Source organism: Salmo salar, chromosome ssa22 (assembly GCF_905237065.1).
Source record: "Salmo salar chromosome ssa22, Ssal_v3.1, whole genome shotgun sequence".
NCBI lineage: Eukaryota > Metazoa > Chordata > Actinopteri > Salmoniformes > Salmonidae > Salmo > Salmo salar.
Window position 1 is genome coordinate 28715008 of NC_059463.1, and position 26472 is coordinate 28741479.

A 26472-nucleotide genomic window follows, 5' to 3' on the forward strand; every position below is an offset into this window, starting at 1 on the left:
GGGAACCTTTTGTTAAGATCTCAGATGCTTGGTCTGAACATTAACATGCATCGCTTGAGGTATGGTTTTGGAAGCATAATAACCTTATCTTTCATATCAGCAAGAAATATATTTTTTTAAACAAAAGGTTAACTTGATACACACCTTGATAGGGTTACGGTTAGTGTTCCCACATGGCCATATCTCCATGTTACAGTGCTTGTTTACGGAAAACAGACGGCAGATAAGCGGCGACCATCTGTGCTAATTAGCCATCTAGCATGCTCCGAACACCTGTGTGTATGCGTAACTCGGGAAGTGTAGCGGAAGTGTAGTATCGTCGGATGGAGCCACTCATAGCTGTATGGATCTGTGCAAAACTGCTACAGTAAGTGTTATCTTTTTTATTTGAAGGATTCTTTCTCACTGATGAAAGATCAGGGCCAAATGTTTCGAAAGCCTTATTGAAAGTGATTATTATTGACATTTGTAAACGTTAAAACACAGTGTTAGGATTGTAGTTCACATGAGACAGTCATGGGTGAAGCTAATGGCTGAAAACTGTAGGGAGAAGGCAGGATGCCGCCTAGAGTTAGAGCTAACAAAGATTCTGCTATGTATCTGCTCATATCTTTAACAAGAAATGGTTTCGAAAATGCACTAGGCAGAAAAAAAACACCTTGTAGAAAAAACACCATGAGAGGTTGGGTGAAATAAGACCTTGATAAAGGGATGTTTTAGTCATTACAATCCTGTGAAGTTATCATAATCATAATATAATCATTTGTATTCACACTACACACACTTTTCTTTTCTCCATGTGAAGTAAGACAAAATCTAAATGTCTCTATTGCGGTGATGACAAGAGGCGATAGGGGACATAATGGTTGCCTAAACAGTCATGTCACTAGTACGTGAGAGTTCTATTCAGGCCATTTGGCCACTCACCTGTAGCTGATTGCTGCTCGTGCCTCGTGGCTTTTGCCCCATGTGTGACGAGCCGGAAATAATATATACACGAACTACTGTGTATGCTAACATTTTTGTTTATTCTAGAGCTAAGATAAGTTATAACGCACTTATAAGATCATAATGACACAGAAAGGCTACTAAGGTCATACAGAATGGGACGATGTGTAAGAGCGGAAAGAGGGAACATTGTGCGAGAGGGCGGGGGAGCAGAGCGCGCGACTGTCAAGAGGAGAGAGGAGGAAATCTAACAAGTGAGAAAACTGTTGCATTTTAGTAACGACGCGTATCAGTGGATAAAAATATGAAAATCTACAATAATTATCTTTAGAATATCTTGGAGCATAGAAAGGAAGTGAAAAGTTAATTAGGTAAGTGGTAGCCTAAGTCACTATTTTGTTCCGTCTGTCTGCATTGGGTGTTGATGGCCAACGAGTGAGTGACCTGTTACCCACTGACTGGAAAAATAATAGTCGGCATGCATAACGAGGATTCATTGTATTAAGAGAAAAACAAAAGTGAATTTGCTGTTAGTTTTCGAGTTCGTCGGACTATTCCAGAGCTTGACAACTCACGGAGACGACGGTGAGGATGCGCTGTCTTCACTGTTTTCTCGACCACGTTGAAAGTCTGCCTGCGCGAAACTGATCGGTTTATCTTCCCACAGCGTATCTCAGATCATCGACACTTCTATTGTGCAGCGAGGAGCAAAAGGTGAGCGATATAAAAAATATATATTTTTAAAGATTTGTTTGAAATAGCCTCTATCTCTCGGAGATATTTATATTTTCACTAGGCCAACATAAGAAACATGTATGTTCACATTAAATATCGGAATGTGTGTAATTAAAAATGCTTGAATAAAGTTATAAAGTTACTGATAATTAATTGAATATCCCATATGCTTTGCATAGACTACTATGCAAAGCACATTTTTGGTTTCAAATAATTTTTTAGGCCTGGCTGTTATTCATAATTGTATTATTACAATTAGTTTTGTTATTATTACAAAGATTAAGTAGTCTCACATGTATCCATGTATTGCACAAATGTAACCATTTTAAGTCTACTAGTTTTGAATCAAGTTACTCTACAGTAGTCGTACACATCTTTCATTTTCACATAAAATGACGAATTTAAACTATTTGTATTGATACCAACATTTAAACTCTGCTTTGCAGTAATTGTGTAAGTGATTAGATTTGTGTTAATGGTTAGATATCATCTACACTTCATTGTATCTTATGCATATGGTTGAGCTATAGTAATCAATGCAATTAATATAGTGAATAATATACTCTATTCATTTAGTAGGCCTAAATGTACATCAATCTGAAAATATATTTCCTTCCCCCAATAGAATGCTCCTGGCACAAGATGTCTGATTTACAGGCGAGCAGTGGAACCTTAGATATTCTCTGCTACGACTTAAACTCACCACAAAAAAAAACAGAGAAGCAAGTTTTTATGAGGAACAGAACATTTTCTCAATACTGTTTCGATAAATACTGACTTTTGAAAAAAATCACCTTCAAACAACCATATCTGAGAGGGGAATTTATTAGTCTACCCAAGAGGAAAACAGACCCAGGATTAAGCGATGAAAAATACATAGAAAAAGAGAAGCATAAGGAAGGAGGAATAGGAACAAATACAAGAGATTTAAGCGCTCTTTCATTCCTCTCCACTCATCCTTGGACCAGACAAGTGAGTGCCCTTCACTGAATGCCGTGGGTGAGATGGACTCCTTTGGGAATACTGGAGCAGACCCCACCTGACAGCTCTCCAACTGAGAAATATAAGGACATTCCACCAGGAGATCCTGCTGCCATTCTGGCTGAAAAATATTTATATTTTTAGAGAACCCTTTAGAACAATCTACACTCCATCCCAGGGAAAAACCTTGCATTTATCCTTCCAAAGAACTGGATGTGTGACTTAGTCAGTTTCAACCCATGTCTGTAACACTGAGCACTGAGAAGGTGTCCACACTCAACTGGCTGGTTTCACCTCTAGCCCTCTGAAAGAAAATAACATACTACATTTGATATCAGTGAGATCTTTACTGAAAAGAAGGATGAAGAAAGTGAATAAATATTGTTTTGCGGATTAAACGTTTTACCTTAAAAAATAAATGTGGAGAAAAAGGTGTTGACAAATTAGAGGATAAACCTAGAAAAACATTTTAAAAAATGAACGGAATGAAAACATGTTTTGTATTCTCTTCCTGACATTTGACTTCAACGACTCCTGACTTTGCGACATTGAGCTTTGCTCTTCCTTAAGTGTCCTATAGCATCTCATTCCTGTCTTTACGTTGAAATCTACAATATTTATAGGCTTTCCTCACAACCCTCCTACCTTTTCACTCTCCCTCATTTACATCTTATTTCCCTGAGGTAAAATTAACTACTTCACCCCCTACTCCCAGTGTAGAACCTCTCTGTCCCATCGCCTTTCCCCCCTTAGCCCCTCTCTCACTATCTTTCCCCCTAGTCCTGGTTTTCCCAGAGTTCATTCTGGCTGGCACCACCATTCCGGCCAAGGGGGAGGAGGACTTCCTCACGCTGGCCGCCTCCCGGCTCAGCCGCAGGAAACGTGTCATCGGGGCAGGAGTGGGCGTGGCCATGGTGCTGGTGCTGCTGGTCGCCATCCCCTTATTGGTTCACACCACCAAAGGGGGGGCGTCTGGAGGCGGGAGCACCCATTATGAGATGCTCGGCAGCTGCAAGATGGTGTGCGACTCTTTCACCCCCCCACAGGGCAGCCACGAGCTGACCGCTGTCTCCCCCCAACCCCCAGACTTCACAGGGAGAAGGGGCAAGTCTGGGTTTCGTGGGAGCCCTGGCCCCCCAGGCCCCAGAGGTCCCACAGGAGAACCAGGCAAGCCAGGCCCCCCTGGTCCCCCTGGCCCTGGCCCAGGGGGCTATGTCCCCTCCTTCTACAGCCCCAAGATCGCCTTCTACGCTGGCCTCCGCAAACAGCATGAAGGGACTGAGGTGTTGAGGTTTGACGACGTAGTGACCAATGTGGGGAACTACTATGAACCCAGTACTGGCAAGTTCACCTGCCCCCTACCTGGCATCTACTTCTTCACCTACCATGTCCTGATGAGGGGCGGAGATGGGACCAGCATGTGGGCCGACCTAAAAAAGAATGGACAGGTGAGACAGAGAGGAGTGTGTGTTGTTGTGTGTGTGATGAGCTAGACAGATGAGCACACAATTAATCCTACACTAAAAGTCAACAGTTCAGCTGATTTAGTCTAAGAACCCCTGATACACCTATGCCTTCTTGTATCACTTCTACTTCCATTATCCCATAATATGTGTTTCTTCTTGTCAGAAGCCTCTCTGAAACAGAGAAAGGGTTGTAATCGGGGTTTGGAACCAAAATTATTTTACAATGGTTTCGTTCCGAACAGAACCCCTAATTCTTTCATTCCGTTCCAGTGTTCCGACCAGAAAAGAAAGTTCTGAACTGGTTCGAAACCAAAAAAGTAACTGTTCATATAGTTCCTTTTCATACTTTTTCATACTTTTTTAAACCTATCAAATTAACATATATTTTTTTACAAAAATAGCTCCTTAATTTACTTCACCAGTTAGCACAAACAGAGAAGCTTGCTATGGGATGCGTAAGTTAGTTGTTTACATGTTTGATTGGTCAGATAAGTGCAGGCACGAGATGCAAATGAACTTTCACCAGTGGGGAGAGGGCGAGAGTTAGGAGTAAACATGGAGGGGGCTTGGCTTGAAGCGCTGAACATCATGACATGACGTGAACTGGAATGTGTTTAGGTTATAATTGGCATGATAACTTCACATAATTATATACCAGACATTAGGAATGTAACAGGAATAATGACATTATTAACCAGTTCTAAAGATTTGAAAGTAACGGTTCTGTTCTGGAAGACTACAGATCTTTCCAGGCTACCCAGCCACATCACTCTGGCCAAACTGACGTTTCTTCTCCACGATGAGTCTGCATTTGCCTCCCTCCCCTACGATATCTAGAATGCTAACACATTCTGACCATTCTGATTGGTCCCAGAAACCAATGGGTTGGGCCAGACCCGGCCTACATGGTGACGTTATCAACTTTGATACTCTGATTGGTTCAATTTCTTAGAGACGATCCAATCGCTGATTAATTTGCTTTGTACAACGCCCCTCATTTTGAAGTCACACAAACAACTTCTAGGATGGCAGATTCATACTGAATGTATGTAGAGATCGATAGAGTGGAATTCAGAGTGAGTTATCAGGCACCTAAAGTTCACTTTCATTACCGGTTCTGTTTCCGTTCCTTGAACAATTTAATTATTTTTCGGTTTTCGTTTCTGTTCCCTGAACCGGTTCCAAGCTCTGATTATAATAGGTATTTTGGAGTTGTATGCTTATGTGTCTTCATGCTCAGTCAGTAAAGCATGGCGCTTAGGTCATGGGTTCGATTCCCGTTGGGGCCACCCATACGTAAAACTTAGGCTCGCATGACTGTAAGTCGCTTCGGATAAAGTGTCATATTATTATATTATTGAAGGAAAAGGCTGAGAAATTTGGTATATATTTGCCCATTATCTTTTGAGTCAAAGTTAATTTGCAAGGTTTGTTAAGAGATTTAGAAGCCAGTTTGCCTAATTGAATATCCAAGTACCTTGAGACAATTTTTGTCTGGTAGGAAGCTTAACCAGAGGACCTACATTTTACACAAGTATACTCAGAGTATTATTGTTTAAACATGAAAGAACAGAGAAGTAGAACAGTGTAACGCTCACATATTCCAATCAACTAGGAAGTATGTTATGCCCTCACGTTCTAAACCTTCAACACTAACCATTTAACTTTTAGCTAGGCCGAATGACATGGGTTGAATGTTTCCATTTGGTATTCTATTATTGGTAAGATTGTGGGATGGCCATAAATAACAATGGCACATGTTTGAAGGATGAATTAGCAAAGCAATCTAGATTAAACATAAACATTTAAAACAAGGGAAGTTGAGGTAAAATAGATTATTTTGCAGACAAAGTAGAATGAGAATAAAATAACTCATCCAACATTTGTATAAGAACAAGTAAGCCCTCACTTAATAATTCAACAATCCATTTTCACGGGATATCATCAAAAGGCTTTTAAAAAAGTTCCCTAAAGATATAGTGAATTGCTCCTGGAGGACACAGAGAAAATGAAGGCCTAAAGTGCCTGAACGGCAAACTGCACACACCAAACTGGAATGGAATAGAAGACAAAAAGTGTAACACTTTGCTAGGTTCCACCTCCTGATTTGGGCAGCAGGAGAGAGAGAAGGCAGTGACAGCTATGCGATCAAGAGGATAACGATCCTCCATATTTCTGTGGAGTGACGCCAAAACGCAACAGCTGGCTACTGTCCTCTGAGGATCTCCGGCTTTAACATCAATAAATAAACAAGCAAAAAAATTTAAATAAATAATAGCCATCTGGAGATGACAAGCTTGAAGAATTAAACCCTGACTCTATTGAGGTTTCATTTTGACGTGTGTGGTGTGGAACAGAAGAGCTACACAGAGGGATTACCATAGAGGAATAGAATACGACTCACTTTGCATTGTGTTTGATGAAACACTGGTGGTTGATTTCTTTACACATAATTTACAAGCTGTGTAGTCAGGCAGCGGTGTGTTGCTAAGTCGACCTTGACCCTGATAGCTACTGCTTATTCAGGACAGATTGGTAGGCATCAACAACTTGAACCAATCCATCATAAAATCTCTATAAAACTGTCTTCAGGGGAAACGCTAAGTTTAGTATTTCTTACCTTTAATAAATTAGTACAAACAATTACAACTAAGGTTAGTTACACTTACACTATCTTCATCAGACAATTTTTACTGGGTTGAATGTATACCCCCAACCAAAGAACTCAAGTCCAGTCAAGCCCTTATGCACTATAGCCATAAAGGAAGGATGTTAGGGGTTTTGCATCGTGGTCTGGTCAAATTTCAAGTGTTGGCCTTAATGTAATACTGTATCTCAATCATCTAACCATCTCCCTGTAAATATAGGCAGAGTACATCTTACCATCTCCATTATATAAATGTTACCTACCCAATTGGTGGTGGAATGGATCTGAAGGCCCATGAACGCACCCTAAGTTACCATTCATTTTTATCCATTCATTTTGATCCTGTACCACCCTGGCACTTCGCCCAGCTTTCCCAATACACCCATAACACAGGCTTTTTATTTGACCAGGTCTATTAAGAGGTAGATTCCGCTCTGCCTCCCCGCTCATTGATTTGACAGGGTGTGAATAAAGTGCACAGTAAAGAAGACGGACAGGAAAATGCCAGGGATAATTGGTAGACCTTGTTTGTTGCGTGCTGTCACTGAAATTGTCATTCCTGTCCTGTACCAGCGTTAAATAATTCATGGCCTTTAGATTAGATCCTCTCCACTCCACTCCACCCCACCCCCCCCATCGCTTCTGGCTTGTCTATTGGCTTGCCCATTAATTATCTTTTCCATCAACTAAATTATTTAACCCAATTCAGTGCCCATCCCCCTTTCACAGGCCCACTCCACTTCGTGGTCCCACTTTGCAATGAATAGACAAGAGCTCTTATAGGGGAGCTAACTGATGGGATCAATTACAAAAACACAACCCTGGGAGAACATTGCATAGCCAACACTAGAGACCAACAGATCAACGTCAAAGTTACAGCAAGGAGTACCAATATCAATGTCAATGTTTGGTATTTGCCGTGTGTAGGCATACTGTTTGGATTGTGTCAGAAATCGAAAAATGTGATTTGTCTGTTGTAGCTCCCCCTCCCATGTCCCATTTGAGTTGTTGTACCTGTCCATCTGAGTATCCAGTCAATAACTCTAGTTTTAAACAAGGCAACAGCAAACATGTCGTCCCCCACAAAAATCCATTATGGTTGACCTAATGGGTCCCTGAGGCATATTTGTTCCTTATGAGGAGAGGGACCCTATGTACAGTGCATTTGTAAAGTATTCAAACCCCTTGACTTTTTACACATTTTGTTACATTACAGCCTTATTCTAAAATTGATTTAAAAAATGCTTCCTCATCAATCTACACACAATACCCCATAATGACAAAGCGAAAACAGGTTTATAGACATTTTTTTGCAAACAGAAATACCTTATTTACATAAGTATTCAGACCCTTTGCTATGAGACTCAAAATTGAGCTCAGGTGCATCCTGTTTCCATTGATCATCCTTGAGATGTTTATACAACTTGGTTGGAGTCCACCTGTGGTAAATTCAATTGATTGGGCATGATTTGGAAAGGTACACACCTGTCTATATAAGATCCCACAGTCCACTGTGGATGTCAGAACAAAAACCAAGCCATGAGGTCTAAGGAATTTTCCGTAGATCACCAAAACAGGATTTTGTTGAGGAACAGATCTGGGGAATTCTATCCTCCTGATTCCTGCTTACAAGCAAAAATTAAAGCAGGAAGCTCCAGTGACTCGGTCAATAAAAAACTGGTCAGATTAAGCAGATGCTAAACTACAGGACTGTTTTGCTAGCACAGACTGGAATATGTTCCAAGATTCTTCTGATGGCATTGAGGAGTACATCACATCAGTTACTGGCTTCATCAATAAGTGCGTCGATGATGTCGTCACCACAGTGACTGTACGTACATACCCCAACCAGAAGCCATGGATTACAGGCAACATCCACACTGAGCTAAAAGGTAGAGCTGCCGCTTTCAAGGAGTAGAACTCTAACCCGGAAGGTTATAAGAAATCACGTTATGCCCTCCGGCAAACAAACAGGCAAAGCGTCAATACAGGACTAAGATCGAATCGTACTACACCGGCTCCGACGCTCGTTGGATGTGGCAGGGCTTGCAAACTCTTACAGACTACAAAGGGAAGCACAGCCGAGAGCTGCCCAGTGACAAGAGCCTACCAGACGAGCTAAATTACTTCTATGCTTGCTTCGAGGCAAGTAACACTGAAACATGCATGAGAGCAACAGCTGTGACGACTGTGTGATCACGCTCTCTGCAGCCAATGTGAGCAAGACCTTTAAACAGGTCAACATTCACAGACATTACCAGGACGAGTTCTCCGAGCATACGCTGACCATCTGTCAAGTGTCTTCACTGACATTTTCAACCTCTCCCTGTCTGAGTCTGTAATACCCTAGAAGAAAATAAATGCACACTATTAAGGCGAGGTGCTGGCTAGCGGAGTAGAAAACTTGAAAATAAGGGAGAGGAGGACACACTAGGAGGACACACTAGGAGCTCAGATGCAAAAATGTAATATCCAACGTTTCGACAGCCAAGCTGTCTTCATCAGGGTATGAGTCTGTAATAACAACATGTTTCAAGCAGACCACCATAGTCCTTGTGCCCAAAGAAGCGAAGACTACCGAACCGTAGCCCTCACGTCTGTAGCCATGAAGTGCTTTGAAAGGCTGGTCATGGCTCACATCAACACCATTATCCCAGAAACTCTAGACCCATTCCAATTTGCATACCGCCCCAACAGATCCACAGATGATGCCATCTCTATTGCACTCCACACTGCCCTTTCCCACCTGGACAAAATAACACCTATGTGAGAATGTTATTCATTGACTACAGCTCAGCGTTCAATACCATAGGGCCCTCAAAGCTCATCATTAAGCTAAGGGCCCTGGGACTAAACACCTCCCTCTGCAACTGGATCCTGGACTTCCTGACGGCCTCCCCACGCTGATCCTCAGCACAGACCCCTCGGGTGCTTACTCAGTCCACTCCTGTACTCCATATTCACTCATGACTGCACAGCCAGGCACGACTCCAACACCATCATTAAGTTTGCCGATGACACAACAGTGGTAGGCCTGATCACCGACAATGATGAGACAGCCTATAGGGAGGAGGTCAGAGAAATGACTGTGTGGTGCAAGGACAGCAACCTCTCCCTCAATGTGATCAAGACAAAGGAGATGATTGTGAACTACAGGAAAAGGAGGACCGAGCATGCCCCCATTCTCATTGACGGGGCTGTAGGTTGAGAGCTTCAAGTTCCTTGGCTTCCACATCACCAACAAACTAGCATGGTCCAAGGACACCAGGACAATCGTGAAAAGGGCACGACATAACCTATTCCCCCTCAGGAGACTGAAAAGATTTGGCATGGGCCCTCAGATCTTCAAAAGGTTCTATAGCTGCCCCATCGAGAGCATCCTGACGTGTTGCTTCACTGCCTGGTATGGCAACTGGTCGGCCTCTGACCGAAAGGTACTACAGAGGGTAGTGCATACGGCCCAGTACATCACTGGGGCCATGCTTCCATCCATCCAGGTGTCAGAGGAAGGCCCTAAAAATTGTCAAAGACTCCATCCACCCTAGTTATAGACTGTTCTCTCTGCTACCGCATGGGAAGTGGTACTGGAGCACCAAGTCTAGGTCCAAGAGACTTCTAAACAGCTTCTGCCCCCAAGCCATAAGACTCCTGGACATCTAATCAAATGGCTATCCAGACTATTTGCACTGCCCCCCCACCCCTTACGCTGCTGCTACTCTCTGTTATTATCTATGCATAGTCACTTTAATAACTCTTCCTGCTGTACATGTACATATTTCCTCAATTACCTCGACACAACTGGTGCCCCCACACATTGACTCTGTACCAGTACCCCCTGTATATAGCCTCTCTATTGTTACTTTACTGCTGCTCTTTAATTATTTGTTACTTAAATTTCTTATTTTTTTGTAGGTATTTTTCTTAAATCTGCATTGTTGGTTAAGTAAGTAAGCATTCTACACCTGTTGTATTCGATGCATGTGACAAATACAATTTGATTTGATTTTATTCTTAAATGGAAGAAGTTTGGAACCACCAAGGCTCTTCTAAGAGCTGGCCGCCCAGCCAAACTGAGCAATCGGGGGAGAAGGGCCTTGGTCAGGGAGGTGACCAAGAACCCGATGGTCACTCTGACAGAGCTCCAGAGTTCCTCTTTGGAGATGGGAGAACCTTCCAGATTGACAATCATCTCTGCAGCACTCCACCAATCAGGCCTTTATGGTAGAGTGGCCAGCCGGAAGCTACTCCTCAGTAAAAGGCACATGACAGCCCACTTGGAGTTTGCCAAAAGGCACCTAAAGGACTCAGACCATGAGAAACAAGATTCTCTGGTTTGATGAAACCAATATTGAACCCTTTGGCCTGAATGCCAAGCGTCACATCTAGAGGAAATCTGGCACCATCCCTACGGTGAAGCATGGTGGTGGCAGCATCATGTTGCGGGGATGTTTTTCAGCAGCAGGGACTGGGAGACTAGTCAGGATCAAAGGAAAGATGAACGGAGCAAAGTACAGAGTTATCCTTGATGAAAACCTGCTCCAGAGCGCTCAGGTCCTCAGACTGGGGTGAAGGTTCACCTCCCAACAGGACACAGCCAAGACAACGCAGAAGTGGCTTCGGGACAAGTCTCTGAATGTCCTTGAGTGCCCAGTCGGAGCCCGGACTTTAACCCGATCGAACATCTCCTGAAAATAGCTGTGCAGTGACGCTCCCCATCCAACCTGACAGAGCTTGAGAGGATCTGCAGAGAAGAATGGGAGAAACTCCCCAAATACAGTAGCGTCATAACCAAGAAGACTCGAGGCTGTATTCGCTGCCAAAAGGGCTTCAACAAAGTACTGAGTAAAGGGTCTGAATATTTATGTAAATGTAATTTCAGTTTTTTATTTTAGTAACATTTGCAAAAATATTCCAACAACCTGTTTTTGCTTTGCCATTGTGGGGTATTGGGTGTAGATTGATGAGGGAAAAAAACTATTTTAGAACAAGGCTGTGACGTAACAAAATGTGGAAAAAGTCAAGGGGTCTGAATACTTTCCGAATGCAATGTACCTTCATGACTTTAAATCGGGGTGAGGGGCGTGATGTTTCAAAGTTAGTATTTTCCATCTCTTGTTATAGCGCCATCATCTGGCCAATCAGTATCATTTTGCAAAATAACGGATCTCTTTGGCAAGATGTTTCGGAAAAATCGGGCCAGTGGTGTCTGAGATATCGTGTTGGTTAGCTAGACTCATATCCCTGAGCTTGTGTGCCAAATTTCATCACTCTGATACTCTTGACTTTTTCTGCCAACTTTACCATACCACCAACTTTTTTCCGTCCCTTTTCTTGTATCTGAAAGGTATTGCCGGTATCAAAGCTAAAACATTTATTTCCGCCTAATGACCTAGTAATCATTTTGGTACATTTCTGTCGACGGCTTAGTATGAAACATAGCCGTAATGCTGTGGCAGCATTGGCACACACTACGCTCTTAAACTCTTGATGGTTGCGAGGCAGTGCCAGTTAACCATCCTCCTGCCAGCTCCCTAACTTTGCGAGGCATGTCACTTCTCCCATCTCTTTGCATAGCCCACTATTTTCTTAACCACAGAAGAATTACTGTGTGAATAAATATCACTGAATGACAAAAATATTGGAAGAAAATAGGCTAATGCAATTGAAGGCATGTATCAAATTGTTTCTTACTGAAACTCCCAAAGTTATCCAATTATTGTAATACATTTGAAGCAATAGGCTACCCGCCTGTCGTCAATTAGATTATAATTTCAGCATCGTTTTTATTGGGACAGCACTATTGCCCTGCTTTGAGACAAGCGTGGGGACTCGTCTTGATAAATCAATCGATGTCAGATTTTTGTTTTACCTGATTCTCTGTTTGGATATCGGTTAGGCTACAATTAGGCTGGGGAAATGTTAGCTAAGTTGAGGTGAGGGCTGCTCATGGTCATCTTGTCTAGTTGGCTCATTTATTAGAACATTTTGCCAGCATGTTATGGAGTTTAACAAGTGGATTATTTTGCTCTTCACTCCCAGTCGCTTAGTATCCTAGGCCTACTCCTGACCAAAAGCCTGTGACTTCACTGACTTGTCTCAATTAATGTGATTTTGTTTCACAGAATCTCCGTCTGTAGGCTATTTGGTGAATTGGTTTCTGGCTGGGCCAGTAAGTGGAGGTGGTATAGCTCATCTATCACTGATCAGAAACATTTAGCATACTATAATGTACCAGAAACCAAGTGTTGGCCTATTATTTTGCTCGATTACATATAGGCAACTCCAAAAGTCTGCAGAAATTATGAAATATGAACACAAGACTCGCTTTTGAAAATAGGATTGCTATTATTTTCTATGGGTATCATGATGAAGATATTGTCAATGTAAGACCCTATGCCTGCACCCTAACAAAGTGGAGTGGGGGTAGGAAAGAGAGTAATTGTGGCTCTTTTTCAAAATATCACTTTTTTATAAGACAGCGGTTCCACACATTCCAGTGACACAAGTTGTGTGGGAAAAATATTATTTGTGTTTTATTCTGTTGTATTCCATTATATTCTTACTACAAAATATATGTGTGTTAACTGTGATTGGGGTATTAATGAACAAAATAATGAACTATTGATGTCATTAATTTGGACATAACATAATTAAACCCAAAATATACCATTCTATTGTTTTGAAAATACATGTTATTAGTCTTATAATATTTCTTAGGACCTGCCTAAACAAATTAATAATGAATGTCTTTTTGATGGTGTATATTACTGCTGATACCACTCGTTGCCGACATGTTCACGGGAGATATAAAATGTATATACAGGCAAGAATGTGGTAACAATGGGCCTGTTTGTAAGGGCGTCATATAAACATGGCCCAATACATTTTAAGGCCAAAATACAGTAAATCCTATGTGAAAGCAGTAAGAGTCAAACAGATCAAGAGATATAAACACGTGACCGTTATAGCGCCACAGTGTGGTCGATATGAATGTTCTTGCATATGTTGAGTCTTGACAGTGTTTGCAACATGTGTGTTACAATACGAATATCCTTGACTGATTTATATGCATTTAAGTGCCAGACCACACCCATGTAATTGCTTATTGGTCAATAGCGGTTGTGTTGTTTTGGGTACTAGTATGGAAAATATTGACTTGAGAGAACTTTGTCCATAGATGCCACATGTTAAGTTTCGTGCAGATCGGTCTTACCGTGCCAGAAAAGTTGCGTTTTAAGTGTTTTTCACAAAATTCTAAATGGTGGAAAATCCATCATGGTGGAGCTAATGAGTCCCTGAGGCATATTGGTTCCTTGTGAGGAGAGGGACCTATGTACCGAATTTCATGACTTTAGGTCAATCGGGGTGAGGGGCTTGGCCTTTCAAAGTTAGCATTTTCAATCTCTTGTTATAGCGCCACCATCTGGCCAATCAGTGTAATGTTGTAAATTCCGTTTCTCTATGGCAAGATGCATCATTCACCCAAGTTTCATCAAAATCGGGCCAGTGCTGTCTGAGATATCGCATGTGACTAACGTACGAATGTACTAACGGACGGAGACAGATACAGTTCCCTCCCCGATTTTCATCGTGGGGGAGAATTATTATGTACTGTAAGTGTGATTTACATTGATGATAACTCAGAGGGCAGATCTAGGTGTGTGTTTTAAATTGTGTCATATTGACACAGAGATGCAGTTTATCCGCGGCACGTCAAAGGGAGGTGGGATTAAGACACAGCCGGGGGAGAGATGACTGTAAAGGGAAGCAGGCTGCAGAGAAGTGGGGCGACAGAGAGATCAAGAGAGGAGAGAGATGGATGGATAAACAGAGGAAAGCGGACATAGGGGGATGAGAGACACAGCTACAGCATGGCCAACATGAGAGGGTAGGATCAGATCAACATAAAGAAGACAGATGGATAGAATGAACGAAAGAGGGGAGATGGAGTGAAAGAGAACAAGGCCAGTGTAAGGACAGAAAGGTGGAAGAAGTTAAATGAATCAAAGACCTTATTGACAGTCGTAGATCTCTGAATATCTGATATTGCTAAATGGATGATGAATCCTTCACGTGTTCCTTGACATCTTGTCCAGTGTACCTTTTAGACATCTATGATTAGGAGGGAAATTACGTCTGATCCTCACAACTGACAAGCCTGCATACCCTACTGAGCCGTCAGATCTCTACTCTCCATGTTTCTTAAGCCACCAAACGATTTTTGTTAAAGCAAGTGACCTTTCCTATGAATTTATAATTTACAACCAATATAGATTTTGCCCTTTTGCGATGATGAGCTGGGAGTGGGATTATCATGAATATTTATAGCCGGTGCATGGATTGGTCATTTTGGGAGTGTCTAGGCCCATCCCTCATGTTGGCCGCATATTTCTTCTATGACTAATAGTTTATGATGAGTCCAGTGCAGAGCTGCTGCTAACCGATTTAGACCCAACATGTCTGCTCAGAAGCTTTGTGCCACTTGTGACACCATGTCCCCATTATAGGACTGTGGCATTTAGTTTGATTTGACCTATTGGAAAAAGAGACCTGGAGGACAGACCGAGCACTAATTAAGCCCAACACAACATTGGAACCGCTGCCCTGATTCCTGCTCACATGGCTCAACTCTTTGCACTTCTTCTCACAGAGGACATACAACTGGAGAGTTAGTGTATTTTCCATTCAGTTGGATAGTGCAGTGTCAATATAGGACATAATATGTCCTCTGCTCTGTTGGACCGGATCCCTTCTGAAGTGAACATGACTGTGTTTTCGTATCAGTGTTTTTGATACGAAAACACAGTCATGTTCACTTCAGAAGGGATCCGGTCCAACATCAACTCAATTAGCTCATTAATTAAGGATGCTAGTAGCTAGTAGCTCATTTCTGGGCAACTGTGTGACACATTGTGTGAAGCGCTATATCTTATTTAGTGGGCTTGATGTGTCCGCTGTCAGGATTAGTAGCTACTAATCACTGGGTTTCAGTGGAGGTGTTAGTTTAGAACAGCCTTCCAGATACTGTCTGCTACACAGGAATTAATGACTACATTTGTTTGGCCTTTCCGTTACTTGTCATCCAGCTTTTGTAAGACATACAGGTGACTTTGAAACTGTAACAGCAAAGCTTATATTTAATTGCATATTTATTACTCTTCCTGTACATTTATTGTATAACCATAAAAAACACAACTTTGCATTACATCACTACGTTATATAGTAGGGCACATTTTCCAAACGATGGTTCTTTTCATCATGGTCTGTTTCATAAGTCAGGGTGGCAGGGAGCTTAGTGGTTAGAGCATGGATGGGCAACTTTGATGGGGGGCGGGGGCCACACAATATCTGAACTCATCACGATGGGCACAGCGGCTCGCGGGTCTGTGTATCCACATCCATACCCACACATGCATTCAGAGCTGGCCCTAGCCTTTTGGGGGTCCTAAGTGAAATTTTGTTGGGGGTCACCTTCTGAGCAAAACATTTTAGCAGCCTCCCTCTTGACAGCAGAGAGAAAGTAAGGTTTAGAGTTAAATGTACACACTTTGCCATGGGGCAGAGAGAAGATTTTGCAATTGTATAACTAATATCAGGCAATTGCAATTATACTCGTTTTGCCATGTGTCAGTGAGAAAAATGTGCAGTTTTACAGCTAATTTCCTGCAATTCTATACGTTTTGCCATAGGGTGGATGGTGATGTTGTCAGACGATTGCTAGGAGTGGTGGTAGGAGTCAGGCGCAGAGAGCAGAGGTACGGAACTGTGTGTTTATTTTAATCCAAAAAAACACAACACGAACAACGCCAACACAAACGGCGTGGAAAAAATGCCAAGTGCCCAAAACAGGTGCACAGCCAGCCTACAATATCACAGTCGTAAATCGCCAGCACATCCAATGAAAAAACACAACCTGACGCTAAAATAATCCCGCACAACACTGGGCGGGCTAACCAGGCTTAAATAACCCAAATCAAAAGACAAATGAGGAACAGGTGCAAACAATAAGACAAACCAAACGAAAAGGAAAAAAGGATCAGCGGCGGCTAGTAGGTCGGTGACGACGACCGCCGAGCGCCGCCCGAGCAGGCAGGGGAGCCACCTTCGGTGGGATTCGTGACAGATGTTTGCCGTTTTTAATATGATATCTGAGTGAGAGTGACTAACAAAATCAAAGGGGAGTGAGTGAGAGTCACTAAAAGTCAATGGGGGCACCCTGGTCAGTAATTCGACAATGATTTCTACACGTTTAGATCGTCTAGCCAGCTAACTTACCAATCTAAAACATGTTAGCTGACATGGGCGAATTGATTGACTGTCAGTGACTGACATAACAAGAGAAAAACTGCTGATGCACAACCACATCTCGAAATTGCACCTCTACTATTGTAACTCTTAACAATAAGTTGAGACCCCGTGGGCCTGCAAAAGGGGACCGCCAGTTGCCCATCCCTAACTTAGAGCGTTGCGCTAGTAATCGAATGCCCAAGCTGATGAGGTGAAAAATCTGTCGATGTGTCCTTGAGCAAGGCACTTAATTGTAATTGCTCCAGGGTCGCCGTTGATCATTTCCAGTTCACACATGCGTATTAATACACACTTGTACATTTGTGAAATAGGACAAATATAAGCACCCACCTTATTAATATTATTAAGTCGGTACACCACAAATGCAGTTTTTCCATCTCTCACTCACACACACAGCCATTATACTGTATTTACATTCATTTCTTTAATTATCACTGAGGCATTAATACAGTGCAGACTTAGGCCTCCCTTCTCTTTCTTTTTCCTTCTTTAGTTTCATCTATGTTTTCCTTCTCATTTTGCCTTGCACAGTCCTTCAAAAGTTCATCCCAAAGGTTGGGTTTTCTCATTGAGTAGTGTTCAAATGTCAGAATTGGTTTGATAAAGACCATTTTTTGTGTAAGGGGGGATAAAGAACATTTAGCCCTTAGAGATCATAGAAATGTATATGACATTAGAAATATAACATTTGCAAGAATAGACAGTAAAGGCTAATAGTATGGCATTACCCATGACTCATGGTATTATATAATGAGGGAACTAAAGGTAGCCAATTAAGAATTTCTCCCCACCATGACAGCTCGATCACTTTGTGAAAATGTCAGCAGTGTGCGATGTCTTAGAATTGGCTGAACATGTGAAGTAAATCAGTCACGAGATGTTTGCATGACCTGACCACACACATAAGTGGCATTGTAATCAGATGATATGGAGGAGAAAACGCTGGTTAGCAAGGCCCAAGAAAATATGCGTGTCTGAGGGCATGCATGCTTGTGTGTCTGCTTTCCTGCGTGCTTGTATTGGTAAATATCACAAGAATTCCAATATGAATATTTTCCAAATTGTAAATAGGGGCCAGCAAATGACCAGTCACTGACTAAGTGGCACATTACGTAATGTCATTGCACAACCTTTGGCTGCTTCATAGTTGATGCTCTGCAGGTAGAGCCGTCTGTAGCTGAAACCCCTTTACATCCAATTAAACTGTCTCCACCATTGGAACATTCCAAGCCAGAGCCAATTAGAGACTTTCTAATCAATGTCTTGACACCATAGGTCCAGAGTGTCATGGCAATATATTAGCATTTAGCATGCCAATTAGGGGTCAGACCCACACGGCTGCTAAAGGCTTCCACAACCACCACCCTAATGGTAAGAGCACACCTTAACACAGCACGGAGAGAGAGAGGAGAGAGAGAACCACAGCATTGTATAAACTGGATATTTCCATCAGTCCTCCATACCCCCTCCTCGACCCCTGCCTCTCTACCAATATATATAGTGGTCCCACAGGTGAGTTTAAGAGACCCCTCTCAATCGTCTCGCTCCGCTCTGAGAGGTCTGTACATCACGGTGAATGAATCCTGTCACTTTTATTACTAGAGGAGCAAGGCACCACTGCAAAACACCAAAATAACAGAGACTACACAGACCCCCAAGTCTCATTCCTGCCTTCCAGAAATAGGTTCACTTGATCAGTTTGTTATCCAACAGGCTCCCTCTCTCCCCATCCCTCCAGGCCCCCTCCAGTTTGGCTCCCCTCACCCCCGTCTTGTGCTTAGACTGTTAAAGTGCCACACAGCTGCTCTCTCCTATGTTCTCTCATTCTAAATCTCTCTCACTTCCTCTCTTTTTCATAGTCTCTCTCTTCTCTTGACCTCTTTCCCCTGTACTTGCCTCTACTTCTCTGCCTCCTGTTCTCCACAGCCTCTCTGCCTCCATCTCCACCTCCCGCTCTCCTTTCTGTGTCTTTTGCGCCCTTGCACCACCTCTCTCTCGCCTCTGTGTTTTTAGCTCCCTCTCGCCATACATCTCTCTCTCTCCCTCCCTCTCTCTCCTATTTAATGGTGCCCCTAATGAAAAGTGGAGGCAGTGTTATCCTCCCTGTCGTCCCGCGGGCTCTCGCTCTCCCCAGCATCAGCAGCAGCTGAAGTCGGCACGGCATTTGGCCAACAGACAGAAATTTACTCCCTTGTCGATATCAATCTCCACTGCAGTTGACAATAATCCTGATTTGCCTTCCTCTCTTTCACATTCCCACTGCACCCCCCTTCCTCCCCTCTTAAAGGAAACAAGGTTTCATTTTGATAGTTACTGAGAGACAAAAATGAGACTCACTGCTCTGGTTCTCTCAGACTGCTCTGCCTGTTCCTGTCGCCCCCCTGGCTTGACAAAATACAGTGTTTGGTAATGAAATCTTTGAAATTATGATTCATATTGACTTTTTTGCCACTACATAGTCATTTGATTTGAGCTTGTGGACTCAAAAACAGAACCATCTTTCATCTGTAATTGGTAGCCTATGCTCTGTTCAATTACACAAATTACTCTTTGCTGATTGACCATGCAATTACTTTAGAGTTGAGGGTAATATCATAAATAACACTCTACATATACGTGTACTCATTTTCATATATTGGTTTCACTAACATAGTTTTAAAATGTAATACAATGAAGGTTCATTGTTGGGAAGAATTGCTGTTGAGCCACTAGGTTATATAGGAAGTACAATGCAACCATACATTAATCATAAACATGACACATTAAATGTCAGCGACTGCATATATTTTCTGCTGTCTGAGCCTTAGTGAAGTAATGTCCCCTATGGACCCATGCCAGAAGAGTCATAAATAACCAGGCCTCCTTAGCAAATATAATTAACTGAATGACATGTTTAAAGGGTAATTGCAAGGAGGAGGGGTAAACACCAGCACTGTCATAGCTCTTGTTATGACCCTTTAACATGTGGGCTATTCAAATAGACAGAACGCTCATGGCATTTGCCCTTGAATTCAAGAGTGTGCAGTGTCACAGGTTAAATAAAAACTGGCCAATTTCTCTGAAAGTTTGAAAATTGGTTCTGTGAAAGTTCCCAGAGCATTTGTTAGGTTGCTGCAAATGTTTTCATAACACAAAAACTGTCCAGTTGTGCTAATGATTATACAATGTTTGTATAAAACATTCACCTGATGTTGCAAGATATTTTGTTGTGGCAGTATGTTCTAAAAACATTACTTGGAAATGTGTTTTATTACTTTACCTGGAAACCGAATGAGAACTTTTGGGGAATGTTCTGTGGTGGTTGTTACAGATGGTGTACACTATATTTTAGTGAATATTAGAACATTCCAAGGATATACAGTACCAGTCAAAATTTTGGACACACTCATTCAATGGTTTTCTAAAATGTTTTAATATTTTCTACATTGTAGAATAATAGTGAAGTCATCAAAACTATGAAATAACACATATGGAATCATGTAGTAACCAACAAAAAGTGTTAAACAAATCAAAATATATTTTTAAAGTAGCCACCCTTTGCCTTGATGACAGCTTTGCATCAGCTCTGGTGGATATTCCTGCAGTCAACTGCACACTCCCTCAAAACTTGAGGCCACTCTAAAAGGTACAGTTTTGTCACACAACACAATGCCCAAGCACAAGGTGCACATATGTAATGATCATGCTGTTTAATCAGCTTCTTGATATGTCACACCTGTCAGGTGGATGGATTATCTTGGCAAAGGAGAAATGCTCACTAACAGGGATGTAAACAAATTTGTGCACCACATTTTAGAGAAATAAGCTTTTTGTGTATATGGAAAGATTCTGGGATCTTTTATTTTTCAAATCAAATCACATTTTAGCTCATGAAACCATGGGACCAACACTTTACATTTATATCTTTGTTCAGTATATATCTACAGTCCACCTGAGATACATAAACTATGTAGACTACTAAGGAAAATAAAAACTACTAGTCCAGCAGCTTTTATAGACAAAAATAATGAATTTGTATTCTGACCTCCCACCACTGTTTCTTGAGCCCATCTGACCGCAGTAGCCTATTGTGTGTCCCATTTATTGTGATTGTATGGAGTTATTGAGGAGTGGGAGCTATTAGGGAGGGAGCTGGCATGGCTGTTCCACTACCAATTACCGAACCCTGTAGCCTGGCCTAACGCATCTGGGGGCTGGTGGAGGGGGTCCAGGGAGACCTGCCACAGCAACGCGCTGTTAATCAATCCGATTTAGAGCGGACAGGGACACGCTTAGCCGCAGCTCCCGCCAACACTGCCATGGCGGGGGAAGAAACTGTGAGCGTGACCTGCATCTCATTCTGGGGAAAGAAGGAAAAAAAGATGGATAGATGGGTCCAGAATGAAGAGATAGTGAGGGGGTGCGGATGGAGGAAGGATGATGGAGGAGATGTTAGATGGAGAGGGAGAGACAGAACAATTAATGGAGTAATGTGAGCAGAATTAAAAACAACAGGAATGTATTGATTAATTTGAGTCTTCGGGAAGATGAAAAAAAGACCAAAGCAACAAGCTGTACATGGAAACAGATAGCCTGGCTATTAGACTATAGGAAACTAATGAGTTAATTGTATGATATGTGCAAACAAAAACTCATTATTGCCAACAAGTTTGTGAAGAAATGGTTAGTTTAGTCTCGTCTGACAGGTTGAGATGATGGAACATATCCTCAGCCAGGCCTAAACCCTGGGAGAGAGACAAGGATGGAGTGAGGGTATCAGATTTGCAATCATTAATATGAATGCACTAGTGTATTTTATTTTTCCAGGATTAAATAGATCCCATGCTTGAGCAGTTGGCTATTTATCTGGTGATGGTACTATTCATTATAAGCAGCTTTAGTTATTAGGCCTACAAACATACAATTCATAAATGGCACAACTTAAGATGTAGTGCAACTCATTACAGGGCATTTGTGTACAAAAAATGTTATACCGTGAGCACTGTCTAAATGCAACAATTTCAGTGATTGACACTGGTGAAGCATGTCTTCCCTGACCCCAACTAAACCATCTAGGAGGCGATCTCTAGAATTGTCCCACTGCAACAGGTTGCTGAACATCCCAGTAAATCGATAGAGTGCAAGTTTGTGTTCTCAATGGAGATTCTGGGTCAAAGGTCAATGCACAGCTCATCTATTTGGAGCGATACATGCCCATTGGACAGGAAGGCCTTTGTACCTATGATGTTATACCAAGACCCCTGAGTGAAGGAGGAAATAATATTAGACGGCTCAGAGAGAAAGAATAGAGAAGGAGAGAGGGAGAGGGAGATTGGAGGAGAGCGAGAGGAATAGAGAGATTACTGATTAATAGAAAGGGAAGATTGGTGAGGGAAGCTGAGAGAGAGAGGTGAAAATAAAGGAAAGAGGAAAATACAGGAAAATATTACCAAGAGGATTTGGTGATATCTACAGTATATACCGATATACCTTCTTCTGGGCTATTACCAGTGAATATTTATGATTTATAGTATATGTGTGTTGGGGGAGATGATGCCATCTTGGAAAGGTAGTTGTAAATTAAGACAGGGATGAGCCATAATTCCCCCATGTGACTTCCTCCTCATCCTGGGAATTAACATTTAGATGACCATGATGAAGGCTCAACCTCAGGCTATGGGGCAGTAGGTATCCTAGTGGTTAAGAGCATTGGGCCAGTAACTGAAAGGTTCAGCTTTCAATCATCCACGTGGGTGTACTGTATACTCCTAAAAACCAACGAGGAGGTGGGAAAAGCAAGTTCTATTTTAGCGCCTGGCTACGCAGACATTTGTTAACACGTGCGAGCAGTTTGGCTGAAATGATTGTATAACATGTATGTGTAAAAACAAATGATTATGTGGTCAGCATGTTATTCACTTTCTTCAACCCCCCCCCCGTCTTTCTTTCACGCTATCTGCTTCTCTCTCTCTCTCTCAGGTGAGGGCCAGTGCCATTGCCCAGGATGCTGATCTGAACTATGACTATGCTTCCAACAGTGTCATCCTGCACCTGGATGTGGGGGACGAGGTGTGCGTGCAGCTCGACGGGGGCAAAGTTCACGGAGGAAACACCAACAAATACAGCACCTTCTCTGGCTTCCTCATCTACCCTGACTGAAGGCAGCCACATGTTACACACACAGACACACAACCATACACACACAACTACACACACACATTCTCCCAGGCAAACAAATACAGCACCTTCTCTGGCTTCCTCATCTACCCTGACTGAAGGCAGCCACATGTTACACACACAGACACACAACCATACACACACAACTACACACACACATTCTCCCAGGCAAACAAATACAGCAACTTTTTCAGGATCCTCATCCAACCTGATTCTCTCAACCACTCTCTCTTCTCTCTCTTTTTTTCCCTCTCTCTCTCCCTCGCACTCCATTGCTAAAACACACAGTATTTAGAGAAACCGATGCAATGGGAAAAGGACATGTATACATAATGTCTAGATAATGGTCATACCATAACATTCCAAACCAAGTGTAGTTGCAAGGCATCTAATGTGCATATAGACTGTGTATATAGACATTTTTATTTAATACACATACCCACACACCCATTTGTTTGTCATGTGTTTTGTCATTCTCGTGATATCAATGAATCACATATATGTAAATGAAACTAACATGTAAGTATGGGGTGACAAACAAGAATTATGTCAAGACAAAAACTTGTTTAAAGATCATCTTGATATCGTGTGTATTCTTAAAGTTACATATATATTCACTTCTGATGCGCACACATCTGTGTGTATGATCATGTATGTGGAAGCATACCTACATGACTCGCATACAACTCTTTCACACACAGTGATTCATTGAACTTCCCCTATCTAGGGTTGCATTGACACGAGCTGACCATTTCGGCCACCAATGTGGAATTTAGTCAAATGGTCTCAGATTGCAGACTGTAAATGGAAGACTTCGAGGTTGGTTGCGGGGCTTCCCGCCTCCCTTCTTCGCTCCAAGATGGATTTCCAATACGGCTGAAGACACCAAATGAGAAAAGTCATGAATATATTGATCGGAGCTGATAATACACCCAACACCACGAACATCATCCAGTGTGGTGTGTGTAAGATAAGTATCATGTTGTTAGTTTTACCTACATGGCCCCTGCCTATAGCTAAGGGGGGTGGGGAGGGGTGATGGTAGTCCCCTCACACACAGGATATCAATGATGAGGCTTATGGTAGACAGATACAGTATTTTTCCAGACCTTATGGTGGATGACAGAGCATCATCATGTTCCACTAATGAGTCCATCCTTTGTTTAAACCCTCAAACCCTATTCCTATATTCACTTTACATTCAATTGACAACAGAGCAATTTAAACTGGGTGTCGAACCCAGACATAATCAGAAATGGAGCTTTAGATCGTGGAGAGATGATGCTTTAGTTCATGGAGAGATGATGCTTTCGATCATGGAGAGATGGAGCTTTAGATCATGGAGAGATGATGCTTTAGATCATGGAGAGATGAGGCTTTAGATCATGGAGAGATAGAGCTTTAGATCATGGAGAGATGGAGCTTTAGATCATGGAGAGATGATGCTTTAGTTCATGGAGAGATGGAGCTTTAGATCATGGAGAGATGATGCTTTAGTTCATGGAAGAGATGAGGCTTTAGTTCATGGAGAGATGGAGCTTTAGATCATGGAGAGATGGAGCTTTAGATCATGGAGAGATGATGCTTTAGTTCATGGAGAGATGGAGCTTTAGTTCATGGAGAGATGGAGCTTTAGATCATGGAAGAGATGATGCTTTAGTTCATGGAAGAGATGAGGCTTTAGTTCATGGAGAGATGGAGCTTTAGTTCATGGAGAGATGGAGCTTTAGATCATGGAGAGATGATGCTTTAGTTCATGGAAGAGATGAGGCTTTAGTTCATGGAGAGATGGAGCTTTAGATCATGGAGAGATGATGCTTTAGTTCATGGAGAGATGATGCTTTAGATCATGGAGAGATGATGCTTTAGATCATGGAGCTTTAGACCATGGAGAGATGATGCTTTAGATCATAGAGAGATGGAGCTTTAGATCATGGAGAGATGGAGCTTTAGATCATGGAGCTTTAGATCATGGAGAGATGATGCTTTAGTTCATGGAGAGATGATGCTTTAGATCAGGGAGAGATGATGCTTTAGTTCATGGAGAGATTATGCTTTAGATCATGGCCAGTTGGTTATTTGTATAATGATGAGTCTTCTTTTCTTCTAAGGTAAAGCAGCCTGTTTGTTTACAGTGTGGATACGGACATTGAGGATTAATCTTGTACTCTGTACAGAACTAGTTTCACATTTTCAAATGTACGCTGCTACCGTAGAACTAGAAATGGACTGAGTGTCTTCAATGGAAATGTACATCTTTGTGTGTTATTGAATGTACCATACATCACTAATTGTGTAAATGCAATTCAAATATGCAGGTTCAGGTTGATGCTGTCTGTCAAATATGTTATGCAAACCCTTGACACGGTGGCAATGAGACTATATTGTGTCACTTGTGTTATCGATCAAGAATGGATTTCATGGACATTTTAGAGTGGGGGCATTATTACCTTGTCAGGCCATTAATATCTTTACATCAATGTGAATGCCCTGCCTAGACAATACCATGAAGAGCAGGTCCTTCTCCTGTAGTTCATAGCGTCATACATGTACCTAATGTAAGTAGTTGTACATGTTACAGGACTTCAGAGGAGGCCTCTATTGTAACATGTTGTTGTATTAGGAAAACCACTGAATAAATGCAGCTGCAGCAGGGATGACACTGCTACTCCATGTGTGTGCATTACTGTTGCAACACAGTATGGCCGGTGTGTGTGTCACATCTCAGGTCCAACTACAGGACAGAGCTTTGGGCTTGATCTAGAGACAGAACACCAGTTATTATCAAAATGCATCAGTCAGATGAAAACATTATTCCTGTACTATATCTTAACTGACAGTATTACAATAACCACCTACCATCTTATTTAAACCAACATAATGTACTGATTTGTTTGTCTGTACATGACTTCTCTCTGTGTCATGCTGCATTCTACTGTGTTCCCTGGCACTAAATAATGTTAAATAACTTACTGTTGAAAAGGAAACCTGGTCTTTGTTTATGAACAGTATGAATTGATTGTTGTCATTGTACCTTGTGTGTATATCTTATGTATAATATTATAAACAACAATTTAATCTACCCTAAGGTAATATATAAGACCTACAATAAAACAATGTGAAGACGCCTCTGAGTCACTGTCTGACTTACACTAAAGCTGTCATTATTTACAATCCCAAGAAACTTGATCAATTTATTACTGCAGTAATGTATTCTCTTTTGTTGATATG

At 41.9% G+C, this 26472-nt stretch overlaps 1 protein-coding gene across 3 annotated transcripts; it reads left to right on the plus strand.

Moving 5' to 3' along the window:
• Positions 1-26368, plus strand: LOC106583241 (complement C1q-like protein 4). 3 transcript variants are annotated; one of them, XM_014167183.2, is made up of 4 exons: positions 1-367; positions 1616-1662; positions 2309-4112; positions 23044-26368. In XM_014167183.2, the coding sequence occupies exons 3-4, from the start codon at positions 3576-3578 to the stop codon at positions 23221-23223; spliced, it is 717 nt and encodes a 238-aa protein (XP_014022658.1). In that variant the 5' UTR covers positions 1-367; positions 1616-1662; positions 2309-3575; the 3' UTR covers positions 23224-26368. The 3 variants fall into 3 exon arrangements, with proteins under 3 accessions (XP_014022658.1, XP_014022659.1, XP_045561694.1); XM_014167184.2 differs by lacking the exon at positions 1-367 and adding an exon at positions 940-1319; XM_045705738.1 differs by lacking the exon at positions 1-367 and having other exon boundaries at positions 940-1662.
• The last annotated feature ends 104 nt before the right edge of the window (positions 26369-26472 follow it).